Source organism: Phyllobates terribilis, unplaced genomic scaffold, assembly GCF_046119375.1.
Source record: "Phyllobates terribilis strain yellow unplaced genomic scaffold, ASM4611937v1 Scaffold_11__3_contigs__length_659146591, whole genome shotgun sequence".
Lineage (NCBI taxonomy): Eukaryota > Metazoa > Chordata > Amphibia > Anura > Dendrobatidae > Phyllobates > Phyllobates terribilis.
Genome location: NW_027362771.1, coordinates 530,469,831 through 530,491,253, shown reverse-complemented (window position 1 = coordinate 530,491,253; position 21,423 = coordinate 530,469,831). Strand labels below are relative to the sequence as shown.

Sequence of the window (21,423 nt, the reverse complement as noted above, 5' to 3'; positions counted from 1 at the left end):
ACTATACATGGTATAATGTGTGTACTATACATGGTAAAATATGTGTGTACTATACATGGTAGAATATGTGTGCACTATACATGGTAGAATATGTGTGTACTGTACATGGTAGAATATGTGTGTACTATACATGTTAGAATATGTGTGGACTATGCAGGGTAGAATATGTGTGTACTATACATGGTAGAATATGTGTGTACTATACATGGTAGAATATGTGTGTACTGTACATGGTAGAATATGTGTGTACTATACATGGTAGAATATGTGTGTACTATACATGGTAGAATATGTGTGTACTATACATGGTAGAATATGTGTGTACTGTACATGGTAGAATATGTGTGTACTATACATGGTAGAATATGTGTGCACTATACATGGTAGAATATGTGTGTACTGTACATGATAGAATATGTGTGTACTATACATGGTAGAATATGTGTGTACTGTACATGGTAGAATATGTGTGTACTGTACATGGTAGAATATGTGTGTACTATACATGGTAGAATATGTGTGCACTATACATGGTAGAATATGTGTGTACTGTACATGATAGAATATGTGTGTACTATACATGGTAGAATATGTGTGTACTATACATGGTAGAATATGTGTGGACTATGCAGGGTAGAATATGTGTGTACTATACATGGTAGAATATGTGTGTACTATACATGGTAGAATATGTGTGTACTATACATGGTAGAATATGTGTGCACTATACATGGTAGAATATGTGTGTACTATACATGGTAGAATATGTGTGTACTATACATGGTAGAATATGTGTGTACTATACAGGGTAGAATATGTGTGTACTATACATGGTAGAATATGTGTGTACTATACATGGTATAATTTGTGTGTACTATACATGGTAGAATATGTGTGTACTATACAGGGTAGAATATGTGGGAACTATACATGGTAGAATATGTGTGTACTGTACATGGTAGAATATGTTTGTATTATACATGGTAGAATATGTGTGTACTGTAGATGTTAGAATATGTGTGCACTATACATGGTAGAATATGTGTGTACTGTACATGGTAGACTGTGTGGTCACTATACATGGTAGACTTTGTGTGTACTATACATGGTAGAATATGTGTGTACTATACATGGTAGAATATGTGTGTACTATACATGGTAGACTTTGTGTGCACTGTACATGGTAGAATATATGTGTACTGTACATGGTAGACTGTGTGGTCACTATACATGGTAGACTTTGTGTGTACTATACATGGTAGAATATGTGTGTACTATACATGGTAGAATATGTGTGTACTATACATGGTAGAATATGTGTGGACTATGCAGGGTAGAATATGTGTGTACTATACATGGTAGAATATGTGTGTACTATACATGGTAGAATATGTGTGCACTATACATGGTAGAATATGTGTGTACTATACATGGTAGAATATGTGTGTACTGTACATGGTAGAATATGTGTGTACTATACATGGTAGAATATGTGTGTACTATACAGGGTAGAATATGTGTGTACTATACATGGTATAATTTGTGTGTACTATACATGGTAGAATATGTGTGTACTATACAGGGTAGAATATGTGGGAACTATACATGGTAGAATATGTGTGTACTATACATGGTAGAATATGTGTGTACTATACATGGTAGAATATGTGTGCACTATACATGGTAGAATATGTGTGTACTATACATGGTAGAATATGTGTGTACTGTACATGGTAGAATATGTGTGTACTATACATGGTAGAATATGTGTGTACTATACATGGTAGAATATGTGTGTACTATACAGGGTAGAATATGTGTGTACTATACATAGTAGAATATGTGTGTACTATACATAGTAGAATATGTTGGAACTATACATGGTAGAATATGTGTGTACTATACAGGGTAGAATATGTGGGAACTATACATGGTATAATTTGTGTGTACTATACATGGTAGAATATGTGTGTACTATACAGGGTAGAATATGTGTGGACTATACAGGGTAGAATATGTGTGTACTATACATGGTATAATTTGTGTGTACTATACATGGTAGAATATGTGTGTACTATACAGGGTAGAATATGTGGGAACTATACATGGTAGAATATGTGTGTACTATACAGGGTAGAATATGTGGGAACTATACATGGTAGAATATGTGTGTACTATACATGGTAGAATATGTGTGTACTGTACATGTTAGAATATGTGTGCACTGTACATGGTAGAATATGTGTGTACTGTACATGGTAGACTGTGTGATCACTATACATGGTAGACTTTGTGTGTACTATACATGGTAGAATATGTGTGTACTATACATGGTAGAATATGTGTGTACTATACATGGTAGAATATGTGTGTACTATACATGGTAGACTTTGTGTGTACTATACATGGTAGAATATGTGTGTACTATACATGGTAGAATATGTGTGTACTATACATAGTAGAATATGTGTGTACTATACATGGTAGAATATGTGTGTACTATACATGGTAGAATATGTGGGCACTATCTATAGTAGAATATGTGTGTACTATACAAGGTAGAATATGTGTGTACTATACATGGTAGAATATGTGTGTACTATACATGGTAGAATATGTGTGTACTATACATAGTAGAATATGTGTGTACTATACATGGTAGAATATGTATGTACTACACATGGTAGAATATGTGGGCACTATCTATAGTAGAATATGTGTGTACTATACAAGGTAGAATATGTGTGTACTATACATGGTAGAATATGTGTGTACTATACATGGTAGAATATGTGTGTACTATACATAGTAGAATATGTGTGTACTATACATGGTAGAATATGTATGTACTACACATGGTAGAATATGTGGGAACTACCTATAGTAGAATATGGGGGCACTATACATGGTAGAATATGTGTGTACTGTACATGGTAGAATATGTGTGTACTATACATGGTAGAATATGTGTGTACTGTACATGGAAGAATATGTATGTACTACACATGGTAGAATATGTGGGCACTATCTATAGTAGAATATGTGTGCACTATACATGGTAGAATATGTGTGTATTATACATGGTTGAATATGTGTGTACTATACAGGGTAGAATATGTGTGTACTATACATGGTAGAACATGTGTGCAATATACATGGTAGAATATGTGTGTACTATACATGGTAGAATATGGGGGCACTATACATGGTAGAATATGTGTGTACTATACATAGTAGAATATGTGTGTACTATACATGGCAGAATGTGTGTACTATACATGGTAGAATATGTGTGTACTATACATGGCAGAATATGTGTGTACTGTACATGTTAGAATATGTGTGTACTGTACATGTTAGAATATGTGTGTACTATACATGGTAGAATATGTGTGTACTGTACATGTTAGAATATGTGTGCACTGTACATGGTAGAATATGTGTGTACTGTACATGGTAGACTGTGTGATCACTATACATGGTAGACTTTGTGTGTACTATACATGGTAGAATATGTGTGTACTATACATGGTAGAATATGTGTGTACTATACATGGTAGAATATGTGTGTACTATACATGGTAGACTTTGTGTGTACTATACATGGTAGAATATGTGTGTACTATACATGGTAGAATATGTGTGTACTATACATAGTAGAATATGTGTGTACTATACATGGTAGAATATGTGTGTACTATACATGGTAGAATATGTGGGCACTATCTATAGTAGAATATGTGTGTACTATACAAGGTAGAATATGTGTGTACTATACATGGTAGAATATGTGTGTACTACACATGGTAGAATATGTGGGCACTATCTATAGTAGAATATGTGTGTACTATACAAGGTAGAATATGTGTGTACTATACATGGTAGAATATGTGTGTACTATACATGGTAGAATATGTGTGTACTATACATAGTAGAATATGTGTGTACTATACATGGTAGAATATGTATGTACTACACATGGTAGAATATGTGGGCACTATCTATAGTAGAATATGTGTGTACTATACAAGGTAGAATATGTGTGTACTATACATGGTAGAATATGTGTGTACTATACATGGTAGAATATGTGTGTACTATACATAGTAGAATATGTGTGTACTATACATGGTAGAATATGTATGTACTACACATGGTAGAATATGTGGGAACTACCTATAGTAGAATATGGGGGCACTATACATGGTAGAATATGTGTGTACTGTACATGGTAGAATATGTGTGTACTATACATGGTAGAATATGTGTGTACTGTACATTGAAGAATATGTATGTACTACACATGGTAGAATATGTGGGCACTATCTATAGTAGAATATGTGTGCACTATACATGGTAGAATATGTGTGTATTATACATGGTTGAATATGTGTGTACTATACAGGGTAGAATATGTGTGTACTATACATGGTAGAACATGTGTGCAATATACATGGTAGAATATGTGTGTACTATACATGGTAGAATATGGGGGCACTATACATGGTAGAATATGTGTGTACTATACATAGTAGAATATGTGTGTACTATACATGGCAGAATGTGTGTACTATACATGGTAGAATATGTGTGTACTATACATGGCAGAATATGTGTGTACTGTACATGTTAGAATATGTGTGTACTGTACATGGTAGAATATGTGTGAACTATACATGGTAGAATATGTGTGTACTGTACATGGTAGAATATGTGTGTACTATACATGGTAGAATATGTGTGTACTGTACATGTTAGAATATGTGTGTACTATACATGGTAGAATGTGTGTGTACTATACATGGTAGAATATGTGTGTACTATACATGGTAGAATATGTGTGTACTATACATGGTAGAATATGTGTTTACTATACAGGGTAGAATATGTGTGTACTGTACATGGTAGAATATGTGTGTACTATACATGGTAGAATATGTGTTTACTATACAGGGTAGAATATGTGTGTACTGTACATGGTAGAATATGTGTGTACTATACATGGTAGAATATGTGTGTACTATACATGGTAGAATATGTGTTTACTATACAGGGTAGAATATGTGTGTACTGTACATGGTAGAATATGTGTGTACTATACATGGTAGAATATGTGTTTACTATACATGGTAGAATATGTGTGTACTGTACATGGTAGAATATGTGTGTACTATACATGGTAGAATATGTGTGTACTGTACATGTTAGAATATGTGTGTACTATACATGGTAGAATGTGTGTGTACTATACATGGTAGAATATGTGTGTACTATACATGGTAGAATATGTGTGCACCATACATGGTAGAATATGTGTGTACTGTACATGGTAGAATATGTGTTTACTATACAGGGTAGAATATATGGGCACTATATATGGTAGAATATGTGTGTACTATCATTATTAGTTATACTATACATAGAATGTGTGTACTATACATGGTAGAATAAGAGTCTACTATACATGGTAGATTATGTGTGTACTGTACATGGTAGAATATGTGTGTATTATACATGGTAGAATATGTGTGTATTATACATGGTAGAATATGTGTGTACTGTACATGGTAGAATATGTGTGTACTATACATGGTAGAATATGTGTGTACTATACATGGTAGAATATGTGTGTACCGTACATGGTAGAATATGTGTGTACTATACATGGTAGAATATGTGTGTACTATACATGGTAGAATATGTGTGTACTATACATGGTAGAACATGTGTGTACTATACATGGTAGAATATGTGTGTACTATACATGGTAGAACATGTGTGCAATATACATGGTAGAATATGTGTGTACTATACATGGTAGAATATGTGTGTACTATACATGGTAGAATATGTGTGTACTATACATGGTAGAACATGTGTGCAATATACATGGTAGAATATGTGTGTACTATACATGGTAGAATATGTGTGTACTATACATGGTAGAATATGTGTGTACTATACATGGTAGAATATGTGTGTACTATACATGGTAGAATATGTGTGTACTATACATGGTAGAACATGTGTGCAATATACATGGTAGAATATGTGTGTACTATACATGGTAGAATATGTGTGTACTATACATAGTAGAATATGTGTGTACTATACATGGTAGAATATGTGTGTACTATATAGGGTAGAATATATGGGCACTATACATGGTATAATATGTGTGTACTATACATGGTAGACTGTGTGGGCACGATTTACAGTAAAAAGTGTATACTATACATAGTAGAATATGTTTGTACTATACATAGTAAAATGTGTGGGCGCTATTCATAGTATAATGTATGGTCATTATACATGGTAGAATATGTATGTAACATTCAGGTGTATCTCACAAAATTAGAATATCATCAAAAAATTAATTTATTTCAGTTCTTCAATACAAAAAGTGAAACTCCTATATTATATAGAGTCATTACAAACAGAGTGATCTATTTCAAGTGTTTATTTCTGTCAATGTTGAGGATTATGGCTTACAGCCAATGAAAACATAAAAGTCATTATCTCAGTAAATTAGAATACTTTATAACAACAGCTTGAAAAATGATTTTAAAATCCGAAATGTTGTCCTACTGAAATGTATGTGCAGTAAATGCCCACAATACTTGGTCGGGGCTCCTTTAACATCAATTACTGCATCAATGCGGCAATGTGGCATGGAGGCGATCAGCCTGTGGCCCTGCTGAGGTGTTATGGAAGCCCAGGTTGCTTTGATAGCCGCCTTCAGCTCGTCTGCATTGTTGGGTCTGGTGTCTCTCATCTTCTTCTTGACAATACCCCATAGATTCTCTATAATAGATTCTCTATGGGGTTAAGATCAGGCGAGTTTGCTGCCAATCAAGCACAGTGATACTGCTGTTTGTAAACCAGGTATTGGTACTTTTGGCAGTGTGAACAGGGGCCAAGTCCTGCTGGAGAATGACATTTCCATCTCCAAAAAGCTTGTCAGCAGAGGGAAGCATGAAGTGCTCTAAAATTTCCTGGTAGACGGCTGCGCTGACTTTGGTCTTGATAAAACACAGTGGACCTACACCAGCAGATGACATGGCTCCCCAAACCATCACTGATTGTGGACACTTCACACTAGACCTCAAGCAGCTTGGATTGTGGCCTCTCCACTCTTCCTCCAGACTCTGGGACCTTGATTTCCAAATGAAATTCAACATTTACTTGCATTTACTTAGAGTTAATGACTGCCTTCTGGACATCTGTCAAGTCAGCAGTCTTCCCCATGATTGTGGAGCCTACTGAAACAGACTAAGGGACCTTTTTAAATGCTTAGGAAGCCTATGCAGGTGTTTTTTGTTAATTATTTTAATTTACTGAGATAATGACTTTTGTGTTTTCATTGGCTGTAATTCATATTAATCAACATTAACAGAAATAAACACTTGAAATAGATCACTCTGTTTGCAATGACTCTATATAATGATTCTATATAATATATGAGTTTCTCTATGACTCTATATAATGACTCTATATAATGACTCTATTATATCTATATCATGATAATGATATATATATAATGACTCTAAATATATGAGTATTGAAGAACTGAAATAAATTAACTTTTTGATGATATTCTAATTTAGTGAGATGCACCTGTATATGGTAAAATGTGTAGGTACTATACATGGTAGTATAAGAATATGTCTTCTGTACATGGCAGAATGTACATGGCAGAATGTATGGGTACTCTACATGGTAAACTATGTGGGTACTATACAAAATAGAAAGTGTGTACTATACATAGTAGAATGTGTGTGCTACACATGGTAGAATATGTGGGCGCTATACACACTAGAATGTGTAAAAAAAAAAAAAAAAAACTAAGAAAATGAACTGGGATATAAATTGGTGTGCATGCAGCATGTAAGTGGATGTTCACACATTGCCACTAAACAGAAAGAAAAATAAAGACCGAAACATAATATGCAAATACCCTGCAACAGCAATAGTGCATGGAAATAATATAGGTTACTCAGTTAACATAATTTTGATCAAAATAATGCAAAAGCCATCCCACCACTTCACGGTGACCCTATTTGGGACAGTCCTAACTCTAATATTTAAAACCTTATAGTTTGTCAAATGACATCCACGTGGATAATACACTACAGTAGAATTTGTGTAATATGCATGGTAGAATATGTGAATACTACAAATAGAAAACGTGGATACTATATATTGTAAAATATGTGGGCACTGTACATGGCAGAATACGTAAATACTACCCAATGTAGAATAAATGGGTACTATACTCAGCAAAAGATGAGGGTACGCTATATAGTAGCATATATGGGTACTACCTGCTGTAGGATATACGGCCACAATACACGGTAGAATATGTGGGTACTATACAATGTAGTATATGTGGGTACTATATACGATATAGTAATATGTGAGCACTATTACTATACAATGTAGAATACATGGATACTGCATGTAAGTGTTTCAGCAGTATTAATCTGTCCTGCAAACAGCTGAAACACCAAAGATCCAGGTGTAAGACGTTCCGGGGCTTCTCGTATCGAGGCCTCATGCATTTTTCATATCAACAATCTGGGTTGTACAGATCCCTACTACAGCAGCATAGCCTGCTATGGTCAGATATTGCTCCTCTTTGTGCCTCCAATTTCATAAGGAGGTATATCAATATTTATTTCTTACTAATCATTTTTGGAAAGTGGTTACGATGAAGCCCCAAGAAGGATAAATGACTTCAATATGATCTTGTAGCCAAGTTACTTTCAACTGATGGTTTACTTATCTATTGTTTAAGGGAACCTGTCATGTTGAAAATGGCATTTCACCTGCTGTCAGGATGTTTTACAGCAGGAGGAGCTGATCAGATTTTCTGGGAAAAGATTTAGTAAAACTTTAATGCATTAAAATCCCTGGTGATTGTACTAATGAGTCCAGTGGGCGGTGCCACTAGTGACTGACAGTCTTGCCTGTATGACTACATTCAGAGATAGCTGTCATTCACTACAGTAGTAGGACCACCCACTGGACTCATTGGTACAATCACCAGGGATTTTAATGAATAAAATACAAGTTATTATGAATCTTTTCCAACAAACCTATATATCATTCTGCTCAGCTTCTCCTTTGCTACACCGTGCTGTCCACAGATCGGACTGCATGTACAAGGTGACAGGCTCCTTTAAGGCCATAGACATTGGTGTGTTACCATGTTAGTATACATCGCAACTGTGCTGTCACTAAACATAGAAATGGTGGTCTCAAAACAGTAGTTCCTCCTGAGGAATCAATCATGGCTTCACTCAAGCAATACAGGATCAGCTTTACTTTAGGAGCTTCTCTTACCGAATTCACTGGCGCACATGTGTTCATAGAGAGAGTCGGCTTTAATCTCGCTGTCACACTGTGGACACACCTCCGTCTCTGCATAAGACACAAAACAAACATTATTATTAAATGTATTGGCTCCATTGTGCAAGTGCTTCTTTGGTATTCTCTACTTTTTGGAGATGCCACCATATGCAATAAATGAAAGTTGACCTGTACTAGCCAATGTCGGAGGAGCCATCTGATGTACATAGGACCTCCCAACTCTTCCTGGACAGATGATGTAACTGGAGAGAATGATTGGGCAGATGGAATTTCGATTGCCGATCTTTTGTTTTCAGGGGAATATCTGTCTCCTTCCTCTCTGTTGAAAAGACATGAACACTCGGCCAAGTGCTCAAGTGTTTGAGGTAATGGAGAGATAGCTGAATGTTCGGTCTACAATGTATGGGGTGTCGGGAGAGATAGGTGTTGGCCAATGAACATCCAACAGTTACCTCATGTCCATGGCCAGCTTTAATAAGCAGAACTCTGTATCCCACCTCCCCTTTAACTATTTCGTTCATCTCCTGTCCCTCTTTTGGACTCTTGACCAGTGTTGCCTCAAACCCTAAAGCTTAGTGTTACTCTACAGGCATTAGAACTTCTGCAATGCAAGCACAGTAGCTCTGAGTTTAGTCCTACCCCATGCACCCCATTCGTTTCACATTGAGAAATGTAAGAAAATAATACCATAAGGCACATACACAATAAACTAAAGTTGGTCAAACTGGCCGAAGTCAACGACAATCTAATGTGTACTGGGACCCCAATGCTCCCCTGACAGATGAAGTTGGGAAAGAAATGGATCTGGTCAGTAGGATTTTAATCAGCCGAGCATTCCTGTGTATAGGAGAGACAGGAGAGGTAGCAGACAACCGAAATATAGCTGTCTGGCCGACAGCTATCTCATGTATGGGGTTTATAGCAATGAAGAGACCAATTAAGAGACCTCAGAAACCTTCAACCACTTGCCTTTTGTAAGCTCCCCTTCCTCAGAATCTCAGTTATAAAGCCCTTCCGGAAAAAACGGGTGCCGAGTTGAAACTTTTGAAGCATAGGTGACACCAGGGGCCCAATTATAAGTTGTGACAAAGTTAATCCCATGCCACCTTTACCAAATTAGAGGGCACCACTTTTATTAAATGGGTTGTGTAGGACTTTAACATTGATGGCCTATCCTAAGGATAGGTCAACAATGTCCGATCGGTGGGGGTGCGACAGCCGGCCGACCAGTTGCTCCGATCCCAGCGGTGGCCAGAACTGCTCAGTTGTGGCGCTGTATAGCACAGAACCGTTGACTGTATAGTGGCCGTGGCTGGGTACTTCACATCAGCTCCATGTTCAATGGGGTCACTATTTCGTCAATGAAGCTGTGCAGCTCCACAACTGAGCAGTTCCGGCCATCGCCGAGATCGGGAACAGCTGATTGACAGGGATGCCGGTCTCTTACCCCCACCGATCAGACATTGTTGACCTAGCCTTAGGGTAGGCCATCAATGGTAAAGTCCTGGATAACCTCTTTAATAGGACGTAATCCTAGTACAAGTTTGATATTGGACCCAGAATTTTCTAGCCACACATCTGGGTGCTGGAGCGGTAAAAATCATCTATGAATTGACTAATAATCCATAAAATAAAAACAATAACTAAATATATACGACAGTTTATAATGACCCCTACAATAATAGCATGAAATTTCACCTATAGGTTTAGTAAATTATCCCTTATAACTCTTCTATCATTACGTGACATGATTGTAGCTTACTCCCTCCATGCTCCAGTGTAAGGAGTCACACTCACACTCCAGGTGACACGTTGAGTTGACTCTTCTGGTAGACTCTGATGTGTAAATGGATTTCATTTCTGCTTCCTGCTCCACGTTACAATCCCTGACACACGGAGAACAGTTGTCTGCCAAGTGCAAACAGCAAATCTGGTCACATATAGGAAATATCAGAGCCAAGCTAGCCAGCCAGTACATATAATATATGTATATAATCCAACAGCAGGCAGCACGGCAGCCATTACTGAGGCTGGTGGTATTAGGTGGATACACTATATTAACCCCTTAAGAATGCAGCCTTAAACGTGGAGTGTTTGTGGATTTTTTTTACATTTTTTTTTCATTGTTACAACCTTAAAGCTATTAATTTATATTCACTTTTAACTTTTATTAACTTTTTGAACTTTTGCGTCATCGCTAATAGCTGTACGAGTAGGTGTTTAATGAAGGATGATTCACTATTTTTTCTAATTATTGCCATCTTAATAACTCTATCAGATAGGAATGGGAAACAAAAATTCCTCCATTGTTTTTTTTCCACTTTAACTTTTTTTTTCGACAAACAGCATGCAGCAACGTGTTACCTTTACTCTAGGGGTCAGTAAGAGACATAAAACAAAAACTATATAATTATTGTATTTTGCTATTGCACAATGTTTTTTTGTGACCCTATATTCTGGGAGCCATACTTTTTTAATTTTCTATTAACACTGTGTGAGGATTTGTATTTTTTTAGCACAACAACTTTATCATTTATCATTATCAATGTTATCATTTTGGGGGTACGTACTACATTTTAATCACTTTTTCTTTCTTTCTGTTTTTAAGAAGTGAAATAAACAAAATAGAGATCTGGAAAACTACTAAAAAGAAAATTATTTTTTTAATGTCGCCATATTGTGAGAGTCACAACTTTGTTTTATTTTTAAGTTAATTGATCCATGTGGGGGATTTTTTTTGCAAGGCAAACAGTAGTTATTACTGCTACCATTTGTGAGTACATACAACTATTTATTCCATTTTCTCTGAGGGAGGCAGTATGCACAAAAAAATATGATAAATTGTATAGTCCTGATTAGAATTTTATATATTTTATATATTTAGTTATTTATTTTTTTCCCATAAGAAAGCATCTTTTATTACTACAAGATTTTTTTTTTATTTTTTTGCATTTAAAACATTTTAGGACACTTTTTAACAATATGTATTAGTCCCATAAGGGGAGTTGTTCATGCAAATGGTCGCTTACATAATCTACTACACTACTTACAGTATTTTTGGAAGCCCTGCTCCTCTGTCAAACTGTTTAGATGCACTGTGGCATCTAAGGGGTTATGCTGCAGCTGGCACTTTCTTCTGATGAAACAGGCTCAGCTCCTGTGTCATCACTGTGCTGTAATAGTACGGCACATTGCTCTAAATCCCATCATCCACTCATGGCATAAATATATGTCATAGTGCAAGAACGGATTAAACTTACAACAACATATTATTCTCATTCGCCGTTGAGTCTGAGAATCACAAATAGAGTTCAACAAAGTTGATAAGGTTGAAGAAACCACAACGTGTGATTTTTTTTTGCCATCATGTCCAACGATCTAGACTAGGTCTGAAAAATGAGAGGACAAAAATATTTAAAAAAGTTCCTTGTCTCATATAAAGAATATACAGTATGTAAATCATAAGACGTAATGAAAAACAGCAATTAATGGACAGTGCAGAATCAAGAGTAGTCTTGTCAAGTTGGTGTTGAGGCTATGGCTATGGGCGCTAACCAGGTCCCTAGAACTATGGGCTCCCTAGTCTATCCCTGTCCCCTGGATTACTCCTGAAGGTGGAGACACCGGGTTCTCGTGCCTTGCTATGCTCCTATACATTATCTACCCTGATCTGTCCCTTCCCTCACCCAGGGTAGCAGGAAGCTGAAATGTATAGGAACACTCTAATCAGACAAACAAGGGAAGACATACAGTACAGACCAAAAGTTTGGACACACCTTCTCATTTAAAGATTTTTCTGTATTTTCATGACTTTGAAAATTGTACATTCACACTGAAGGCATCAAAACTATGAATTAACAGATGTGAAATTATATACTTAACAAAAAAGTGTGAAACAACTGAAAATATGTCTTATATTCTAGGTTCTTCAAAGTAGCCACCTTTTGCTTTGATGACTGCTTTGCACACTTTTGGCATTCTCTTGATGAGCTTCAAGAGGTAGTCACCGGAAATGGTCTTCACTTCACAGGTGTGCCCTGTCAGGTTTAATAAGTGGGATTTCTTGCCTTATAAATGGGGTTGGAACCTTCAGTTGTGTTGTGCAGAAGTCAGGTGGATACACAGCTGACAGTCCTACTGAATAGACTGTTAGAATTTGTATTATGGCAAGAAAAAAGCAGCTAAGTAAAGAAAAACGAGTGGCCATCATTACTTTAAGAAATGAAGGTCAGTCAGTGTGAAAAATTTGGCAAACATTGAATGTATCCCCAAGTGCAATTGCAAAAACCATCAAGTGCTACAAAGAAACTGGCTCACATGAGGACCGCCCCAGGAAAGGAAGACCAAGAGTCACCTCTGCTTCTGAGGATAAGTTTATCCGAGTCACCAGCCTCAGAAATCGCAGGTTAACAGCAGCTCAGATTAGAGACCAGGTCAATGCCACACAGAGTTCTAGCAGCAGACACATCTCTACAACAACTGTTAAGAGCAGACTTTGTGCAGCAGGCCTTCATAGTAAAATAGCTGCTAGGAAACCACTACTAAGGACAGGCAACAAGCAGAAGAGACTTGTTTGGGCTAAAGAACACAAGGAATGGACATTAGACCAGTGGAAATCTGTGCTTTGGTCTGATGAGTCCAAATTTGAGATCTTTGGTTCCAACCGCCGTGTCTTTGTGCGACGCAGAAAAGGTGAGCGGATGGACTATACATGCCTGGTTCCCACCGTGAAGCATGGAGGAGGAGGTGTGATGGTGTGGGGGTGCTTTTCTGGTGACACTGTTGGGGATTTCTTCAAAATTGAAGGCATACTGAACCAGCATGGCTACCACAGCATCTTGCGGCCGCATGCTATTCCATCCGGTTTAGTTGGACCATCATTTATTTTTCAACAGGACAATGACCCCAAGCACACCTCCAGGCTGTGTAAGGGCTATTTGACCAAGAGGGAGAGTGATAGAGTGCTACGCCAGATGACCTGGCCTCCACAGTCACCAGACCTGAACCTAATCGAGATGGTTTGGGGTGAGCTGGACCGCAGAGTGAAGGCAAAAGAGCCAACAAGTGCTAAGCATCTCTGGGAACTCCTTCAAGATTGTTGGAAGACCATTTCCGGTGACTTCCTCTTGAAGATCATCAAGAGAATGCCAAGAGTGTGCAAAGCAGTCATCAAAGCAAAAGGTGGCTACTTTGAAGAACCTAGAATATAAGACATATTTTCAGTTGTTTCACACTTTTTTGTTAAGTATATAATTTCACATCTGTTAATTCATAGTTTTGATGCCTTCAGTGAGAATGTACAATTTTCAAAGACATGAAAATACAGAAAAATCTTTAAATGAGAAGGTGTGTCCAAACTTTTGGTCTGTACTGTACAAGGATAAATGAAAATACCAACCATACAAAATACACACACGAAACAACAGAGTGGGACACAGAGGAGTTAAAGGAAGGAGAAACCAAATAGGGGAGGGTGAAGGTGTGCACGCAGACAAAACTCAAAGCACAATCTCCTGAACAATCTCCAAACGCCTACTCCAACCACTAACAACATCTCCAACTCCAGAACCAGGCAGTAAGAACTAACACTGGCAATCCCTAAGTGCCAGAGGCGAGTATATATAGCATATATAGCAGAGGGGAGTGGCCAACACTGAACAGCTGAGACAATCCAGGTAGGAAAGCTTCAGGAGCGTCTAGTGAACAGATTAACCCTTGCACTGCTGGTAAGGAAAAAACTTGCACTGTTTAATAAGATGGAGAAGTACTTCTAACCAGTGCAGGAGTGCGTGAAACCAGACACAGCAGTCTTCTGGCCCCTCTCTATCGCTGTATCCCTATGAGAAATCCTATGGCAGCTGCACCTTTACTGCACTGGTCTTCGTGATTGACAGCTGCCCTCTCCTCGTGGGTCTTGTCATTAAAACTTCACCTGATGGGGGTACAATTGGCACTATTCTATTTTGGTCACTCTTCAGTTTAGGGCATGCTTTGGATTCCTTATAAATCAAAAATCTAGAAAAAAAAAGGAATTAATAGACTTTTTAGAACCAGTACAGTAAAGCATTGTTGTAGACCCCAAAGGCAATGGTTTTTTTAAGCCAAATTGTCAACTCAAAAGAAAAATCCATTAGATGTTCAATAGTGCTGCAAATTTATACTTTTAGTTGTAATCACTGGAAATACTCTGGTGTGGATAGGTTGTAGGACCTTGTCTCTCCATGACATTGGTGGTGATGTGGCATAATACCAATCCATATAATTTCAACATGGCTATAAATATTTCACGGATCCACATAAGAATAGGATGTGAAAAATGAGGGATTTTCGGGTGGAGGGGAAGCTGGGTAGCTATAGATTGGGGTGAACGTCAGATGGGGAAGATGGGCGGAACATAATGCAAAGGGGCGTGGCTCAGCTGCAACAGGCAGAGTCTCAAGCTGAGTTGCCCAGTTTGTAAGGGATGTGTGTGGTATACGGCCAGTGTGTGAGTGCTGTGTTCGATATACGGCCAATGTGTGAGTGCTGTGTGCAGTATACGAGCAGTATGTGAGTGCTGTGTGCGGTATACGAGCAGTATGTGAGTGCTGTGAACAGTATACGAGCAGTATGTGAGTGCTGTGTGCGGTATACGAGCAGTATGTGAGTGCTGTGTGTGGTATACGAGCCGTATGTGAGTGCTGTGTGCAGTATACGAGCAGTATGTGAGTGCTGTGTGTGGTATACGAGCAGTATGTGAGTGCTGTGTGTGGTATACGAGCAGTATGTAAGTGCTGTGTGAGGTATACGAGCAGTATGTGAGTGCTGTGTGTGATATACGATTTGTATGTGAGTGCTGTGTGCAGTATACAAGCAGTATGTGAGTGCTGTGTGTGGTATACGAGCAGTATGTAAGTGCTGTGTGCGGTATACGAGCAGTATGTGAATGCTGTGTGTGGTATACGAGCTGTATGTGAGTGCTGTGTGCAGTATACGAGCAGTATGTGAGTGCTGTGTGTGGTATACGAGCAGTATGTAAGTGCTGTGTGCGGTATACGAGCAGTATGTGAGTGCTGTGTGTGATATACGAGCAGTATGTGAGTGCTGTGTGCAGTATACGAGCAGTATGTGAGTGCTGTGTGTGGTATACGAGCAGTATGTGAGTGCTGTGTGCAGTATACGAGCAGTATGTGAGTGCTGTGTGAGGTATACGAGCAGTATGTGAGTGCTGTGTGTGGTATACGAGCAGTATGTGAGTGCTGTGTGCAGTATACGAGCAGTATGTGAGTGCTGTGTGTGGTATACGAGCAGTATGTGAGTGCTGTGTGTGGTATACGAGCAGTATGTGAGTGCTGTGTGTGGTATACGAGCAGTATGTAAGTGCTGTGTGTGATATATGAGCAGTATGTGAGTGCTGTGTGTGGTATACGAGCAGGATGTGAGTGCTGTGTGTGGTATACGAGCAGTATGTGAGTGCTGTGTGTGGTATACGAGCAGGATGTGAGTGCTGTGTGTGATATACGAGCAGTATGTAAGTGCTCTGTGCGGTAAACGAGCAGTATGTGAGTGCTGTGTGCGGTGTATGAGCAGTATGTGAGTGCTGTGTGCGGTATACGAGCAGTATGTGAGTGCTGTGTGCAGTATACGAGCAGTATATGAGTGCTGTGTGGGGTATACGAGCAGTATGTGAGTGCTGTGTGTGGTATAGGAGCAGTATGTGAGTGCTGTGTGCGGTATACGAGCAGTATGTGAGTGCTGTGTGCGGTATACGAGCAGTATGTGAGTGCTGTGTGCGGTATACAACCAATGTGTGAGTGCTACATATAAAGAAAATACAAACAGCTTGTACTCCCCTCAGGTGGCAGCACCATTCCAGTAACGACGACACCTGCTCTTCTGGGGCTCGCATGATGTTCTTATGCCACGTGAGCCCTGCAGCCAATCAGCGGCTGCTTCACTCCCACTTCCTTTGGCAAAACTGACATCTGGTAGAAGTGGGAGCTGTTGCTCTCTGACTTCCTCTGAATGGCAGTTTAGTCCAAATGAAGTGAGAGTGAAGCAGCCACTGATTGGCTGCAGGGCTCACGTGGCATAAGAACATCATGCGAGCCTGAGGAGAGCCGATGCCGTCATTGCTGGAACAGCGCTAGCACCAGAGTTTTTTTTATAAGTGGAAATATAGCAAATGAGAAGGGGCTGTCTAAATAGTGGACAACCCTCTTAAAACTGGCATACAAAATACCAGTCTTAATCCATAGGACCTTATGTGTGAAGAAAGCTGTCCTGGGCAAACTGAATAGAAAAAACAATGGAGTGGGGTGCACCAAGACAATTTTGCACAGGTTACCATTTAGCCTAAGGCCAACCCTGCTGACAGAGTCCCTTTAACTAGTGCTTGGCTTAGATGTGCCGACTGTGCCGTTTAACAACAGTAGTTAGGTAGATAAGCTGCATTCAAGCTAACGGTCAGTCATTTAATGGCTTGTGTAGATGACTCGCCCCCTGGGCCGTGGGGCACTCGGGACCAGACTTCAGGGTAATGCTGGGAATAGTAGTGACAACCCGGTCCCGTGGCTCAGGGTGGTCAGACCAGTGGTAGTCTATGATGTGCTGTAAGTAATGTCCGACTACGCCACCCGTGGATTGCGGCTATTATGAACCGCCGCTGCAAGGCAAACCGCTGAGGCTGATGGTGTTTGCAGCTGAGGTAGTGTTACTCCCCACGGGAAGAGTGCAGCCCCAGGGCAGTGTAGAGGATGGTGTGGGTGATGGTGCAGAGAGTCCCAGTGCCGTTAGCGCTGGAGGAGCAAGGAGTACACAGACAACGTACTGCAGTCCAATGGCTTTTACTCACAATTCATATGCTCCGGGTCACTTCAGCGCAAGCAGTGACCACCCAAGCCGTGCGGTGTCCACCAGGTGAGGGACTCGGTCAACCCCCAGGCACTTCAGGAGTATGGTTCAGAGCTCCTTCCTATCCTTCCTTCGGCTCATGCCCCGCCAATGACCAAGCTTTTGTCCAGCTCCCACGGGTCTATGCGGGCAAACGTGGGCCCCGTTTCCCGCTACCCTATATGGTATGCCTTCCTAGCAAGGTTTAGCAAGGGGTCGTACCAAGTGCTGGTCGCGACCTCCGGTTCTTGGCTGAAGATTATTAGCTTCCACCAAATTGGGATCCTGTACCCTCTTCTTGCCTGACCCATCACCCAATTCACGTTGGTCCTTAGGGTCCCTTCCACCTTCTTGTTCCTGAGCCCTTCTGTTTCTTGGCCACTTCTTTCCCTTCTCCTGTTCCTTCTCTTCTCCTCTGTTCCTTCTCTTCTCTGGCCCCGGCCTTTTCTCTAGGCCTGCCTCTGAGCAGAGCTCCTACAGAGCCTCTGCTCCCTGTCTTCTCCTCTGCGTTCTCCACCGAACAGACCGACCCCGAACTGAACTGAACCGCGATCTAAAATGGTGCCCACCTTTTATACTTCCCTCTAGAACTTGAGCCCAGGTGACCAGCAACCAATGGGCTCCTACCTACGCTCAGGAACCGTCCCCTACTGCTCCTACATCACAGGGTTTTCCTCCCCCCTCCCCACTCCAGCCAGGGACATGGTCTGTCGTGCCTGCATTACTATTTAAATGGGAGCACCGTTGAGCTGTCCCCCGGAAATGGGGTATGTCTGCTGCATGCAGCTACCTGAGCCCTGGTCCATACTCCATCCTTACCCGGGAGTGGAATATCACACCTCTGGCAGAGGTGCAATACCTCTGTAGCGACCGAGCCCTCGGGGAGCTACATAGACAGGCCGACCACAGTTCTATGCGCACCAAGCAATCTTTAAGACAATCATCCCGTGCGCATAGAATATCATGTTGTCAGCAGCACATTTCCTGTTTATAAACAACAATGTGCTGTGGAGAACGCGAGCTGAAAAATCATTTCACCGGATGAACAAGAATTTAGCTTTTTTGATGGGTGATTGCCATCTGTTTGGACAAGCTGATAGTCGGGAATGAGCATACCTATGAAACTCATTTCCAGATTATTGTAATGTTTGTTTTTTTATTGTCTACTGTAGTTTTATAAATACATCAAAGCCACAAAGAAAAAAAAACGATGGTATTGGCCCCTTAAAAGATGATAATAACATGATAATTATGGAGAACAAAGAATAGGCTGAGATATTAAACAGGCACTTTTCATCCATGTTCACCAATGAACTGTATGTTCATTATTCAAAAAGGCAAAAATCAAAGTTCACCACCTGATTGTTAGAACCCTCCTGTTAGTTTTTTCTATCTTGTGTTTTGCGGTCACGTGACCATCTGCCTTTATATTCCAGCTCCGCCCTTATGGCTGTGCTGGACTACAGTGTTGTTTGACTGTTTTGCTAGCCTGGTGCTTCGGTGCCTATCTCTGTCAGTTCGCTTGGTCATCTGGGACCTCTAGTACTTTTTGTCAGTTTGTCTTTTTGTGTTCTGCAACAACTTCTGTTTAGGAGGTGTCCCATTTTTGTTCCAGTCCTTAGTTCTTTTAGGGACCCCTCCCTTAATTTTATAGGTCTTCGTTCAGACTAGCCGAGGACTAAGGCGGGTCTGTTCACTAGGAACAGGCAGCCCGCTACATCGTAGGGATTCAGATTAGTCTTAGACTGAGTTCACACGATGCGTATTTAATGCGTTTCCGCGACGGTTTTGCAGTTGCGTAAACGCCGCAGAAACGCATGAAAAACGCATGGTAGAAGGGCAGCAATGTTCCCCAATTGAAATCCGCATGTGCTGTGCCCATGATGCGGATTTTTCCGCAGCGTAAACTCTGCGCTCAAAAATCCGCAGCATGTCAATTAATTTTGCGTAAACGCGGCGTTTTCGCCGCCATTGACTTGCATTAGAACGCGCCAATTTCGCAAGACTGCATCAGTACTTGCGTTATTGGCGCGTTCTAATGTGCGGATGGTACCCGAGTGTGGAGAAGAGGAGAGTCTCATCCACACCCAGGTACCATTAAAAAAGCTGTAAAACAAGAATAAAATAAAAAATATATATATACTTACCATCTGTCGGCCCGCGCAGCGCTCCTGCTTGGTTTCCGGCACATGCAGTGAGTTGAAGGACCTGCGCGGACGTCAGAGTCATGTGACGGGTCACGTGACGCTGACGTCGGCTGGTCTTTCAATTCAAAGTTGCCGGCAGCCGGGAGAACGGAGTGTAAAGCAGGATAGCGCGGGCCATCAGAGGTAAGTATATACACTCTCTTGGGTCACACTATATAAATCCATGCTGTTTGCATGGATTTATATAGTGTGACCTAGTTGTCAAGCACTTTCCAGGTGATGCTAAAATCGCCTGGAAAGCGCTTGTCAATCCACATGCGGAAACGCATGTGAATCCGCATGTATTCTGCAGGAAAAACGCATGCACAATCTGCATGCGTTTTTTCTGCCAGGGAGATGCAGAAATGATGCAGAAATTTTCTGCTTCATTTCTGCATCGTGTGCACATACCCTTACTGTAGGGACAGCTTTCCCCTATCTTTCCTTAGTACTTGTTGCAGATCATAACACTGATATAATTAGTTTAACACAAGAAGAAGTACGCCTGGGTCTGAGCAAATTAATCATTGACAAATCCCCCGGACCAGATGGCATTCATCCACGGATACTGAGGGAGCTGAGCTCAGTAATTGACAAACTGATGTATCTCACATTCTTAGACTCTCTTGTAACAGGGCTGGTGCCACAGGATTGGAGGATAGCCAATGTGGCACCAATATTTAAGAAAGGTAAGAAGGTGGATCCAGGTAACTACCGTCCAGTCAATCTGACATCAGTAGTGTGCAAAGTTTTTAAAGGCATCATAAGAGATGACCTGCAGAGTTATATCACAGAGAATAATATAATAAATGATAATCAGCATGGATTCATGAAAAATAGGTCATGTCTAACTAACATGTTGGGTTCTATGAGGAGGTCAGTGCAAATCTGGATGTTGGTAATGCGGCGCATGTGATTTATCTGGACATTGCGAAGGCATTTGATACTGTACCACATAGCAGCCTTATACTGGAGCTACAGAAGAAAGGACTTG

General features: G+C 40.1%; 1 protein-coding gene across 2 annotated transcripts in view; it reads right to left on the bottom strand.

Moving 5' to 3' along the window:
- Positions 1 to 21,423, bottom strand: part of SFRP1 (secreted frizzled related protein 1) — a 49,199-nt gene that overhangs the window by 1,646 nt on the left and 26,130 nt on the right. For both annotated transcript variants that reach the window (XM_073653737.1, XM_073653736.1), the window contains exon 3: positions 9,346 to 9,423. In XM_073653737.1, coding sequence (XP_073509838.1) covers positions 9,346 to 9,423 — 78 coding nt within the window. The remainder of the gene's footprint in view (positions 1 to 9,345; positions 9,424 to 21,423) is intronic.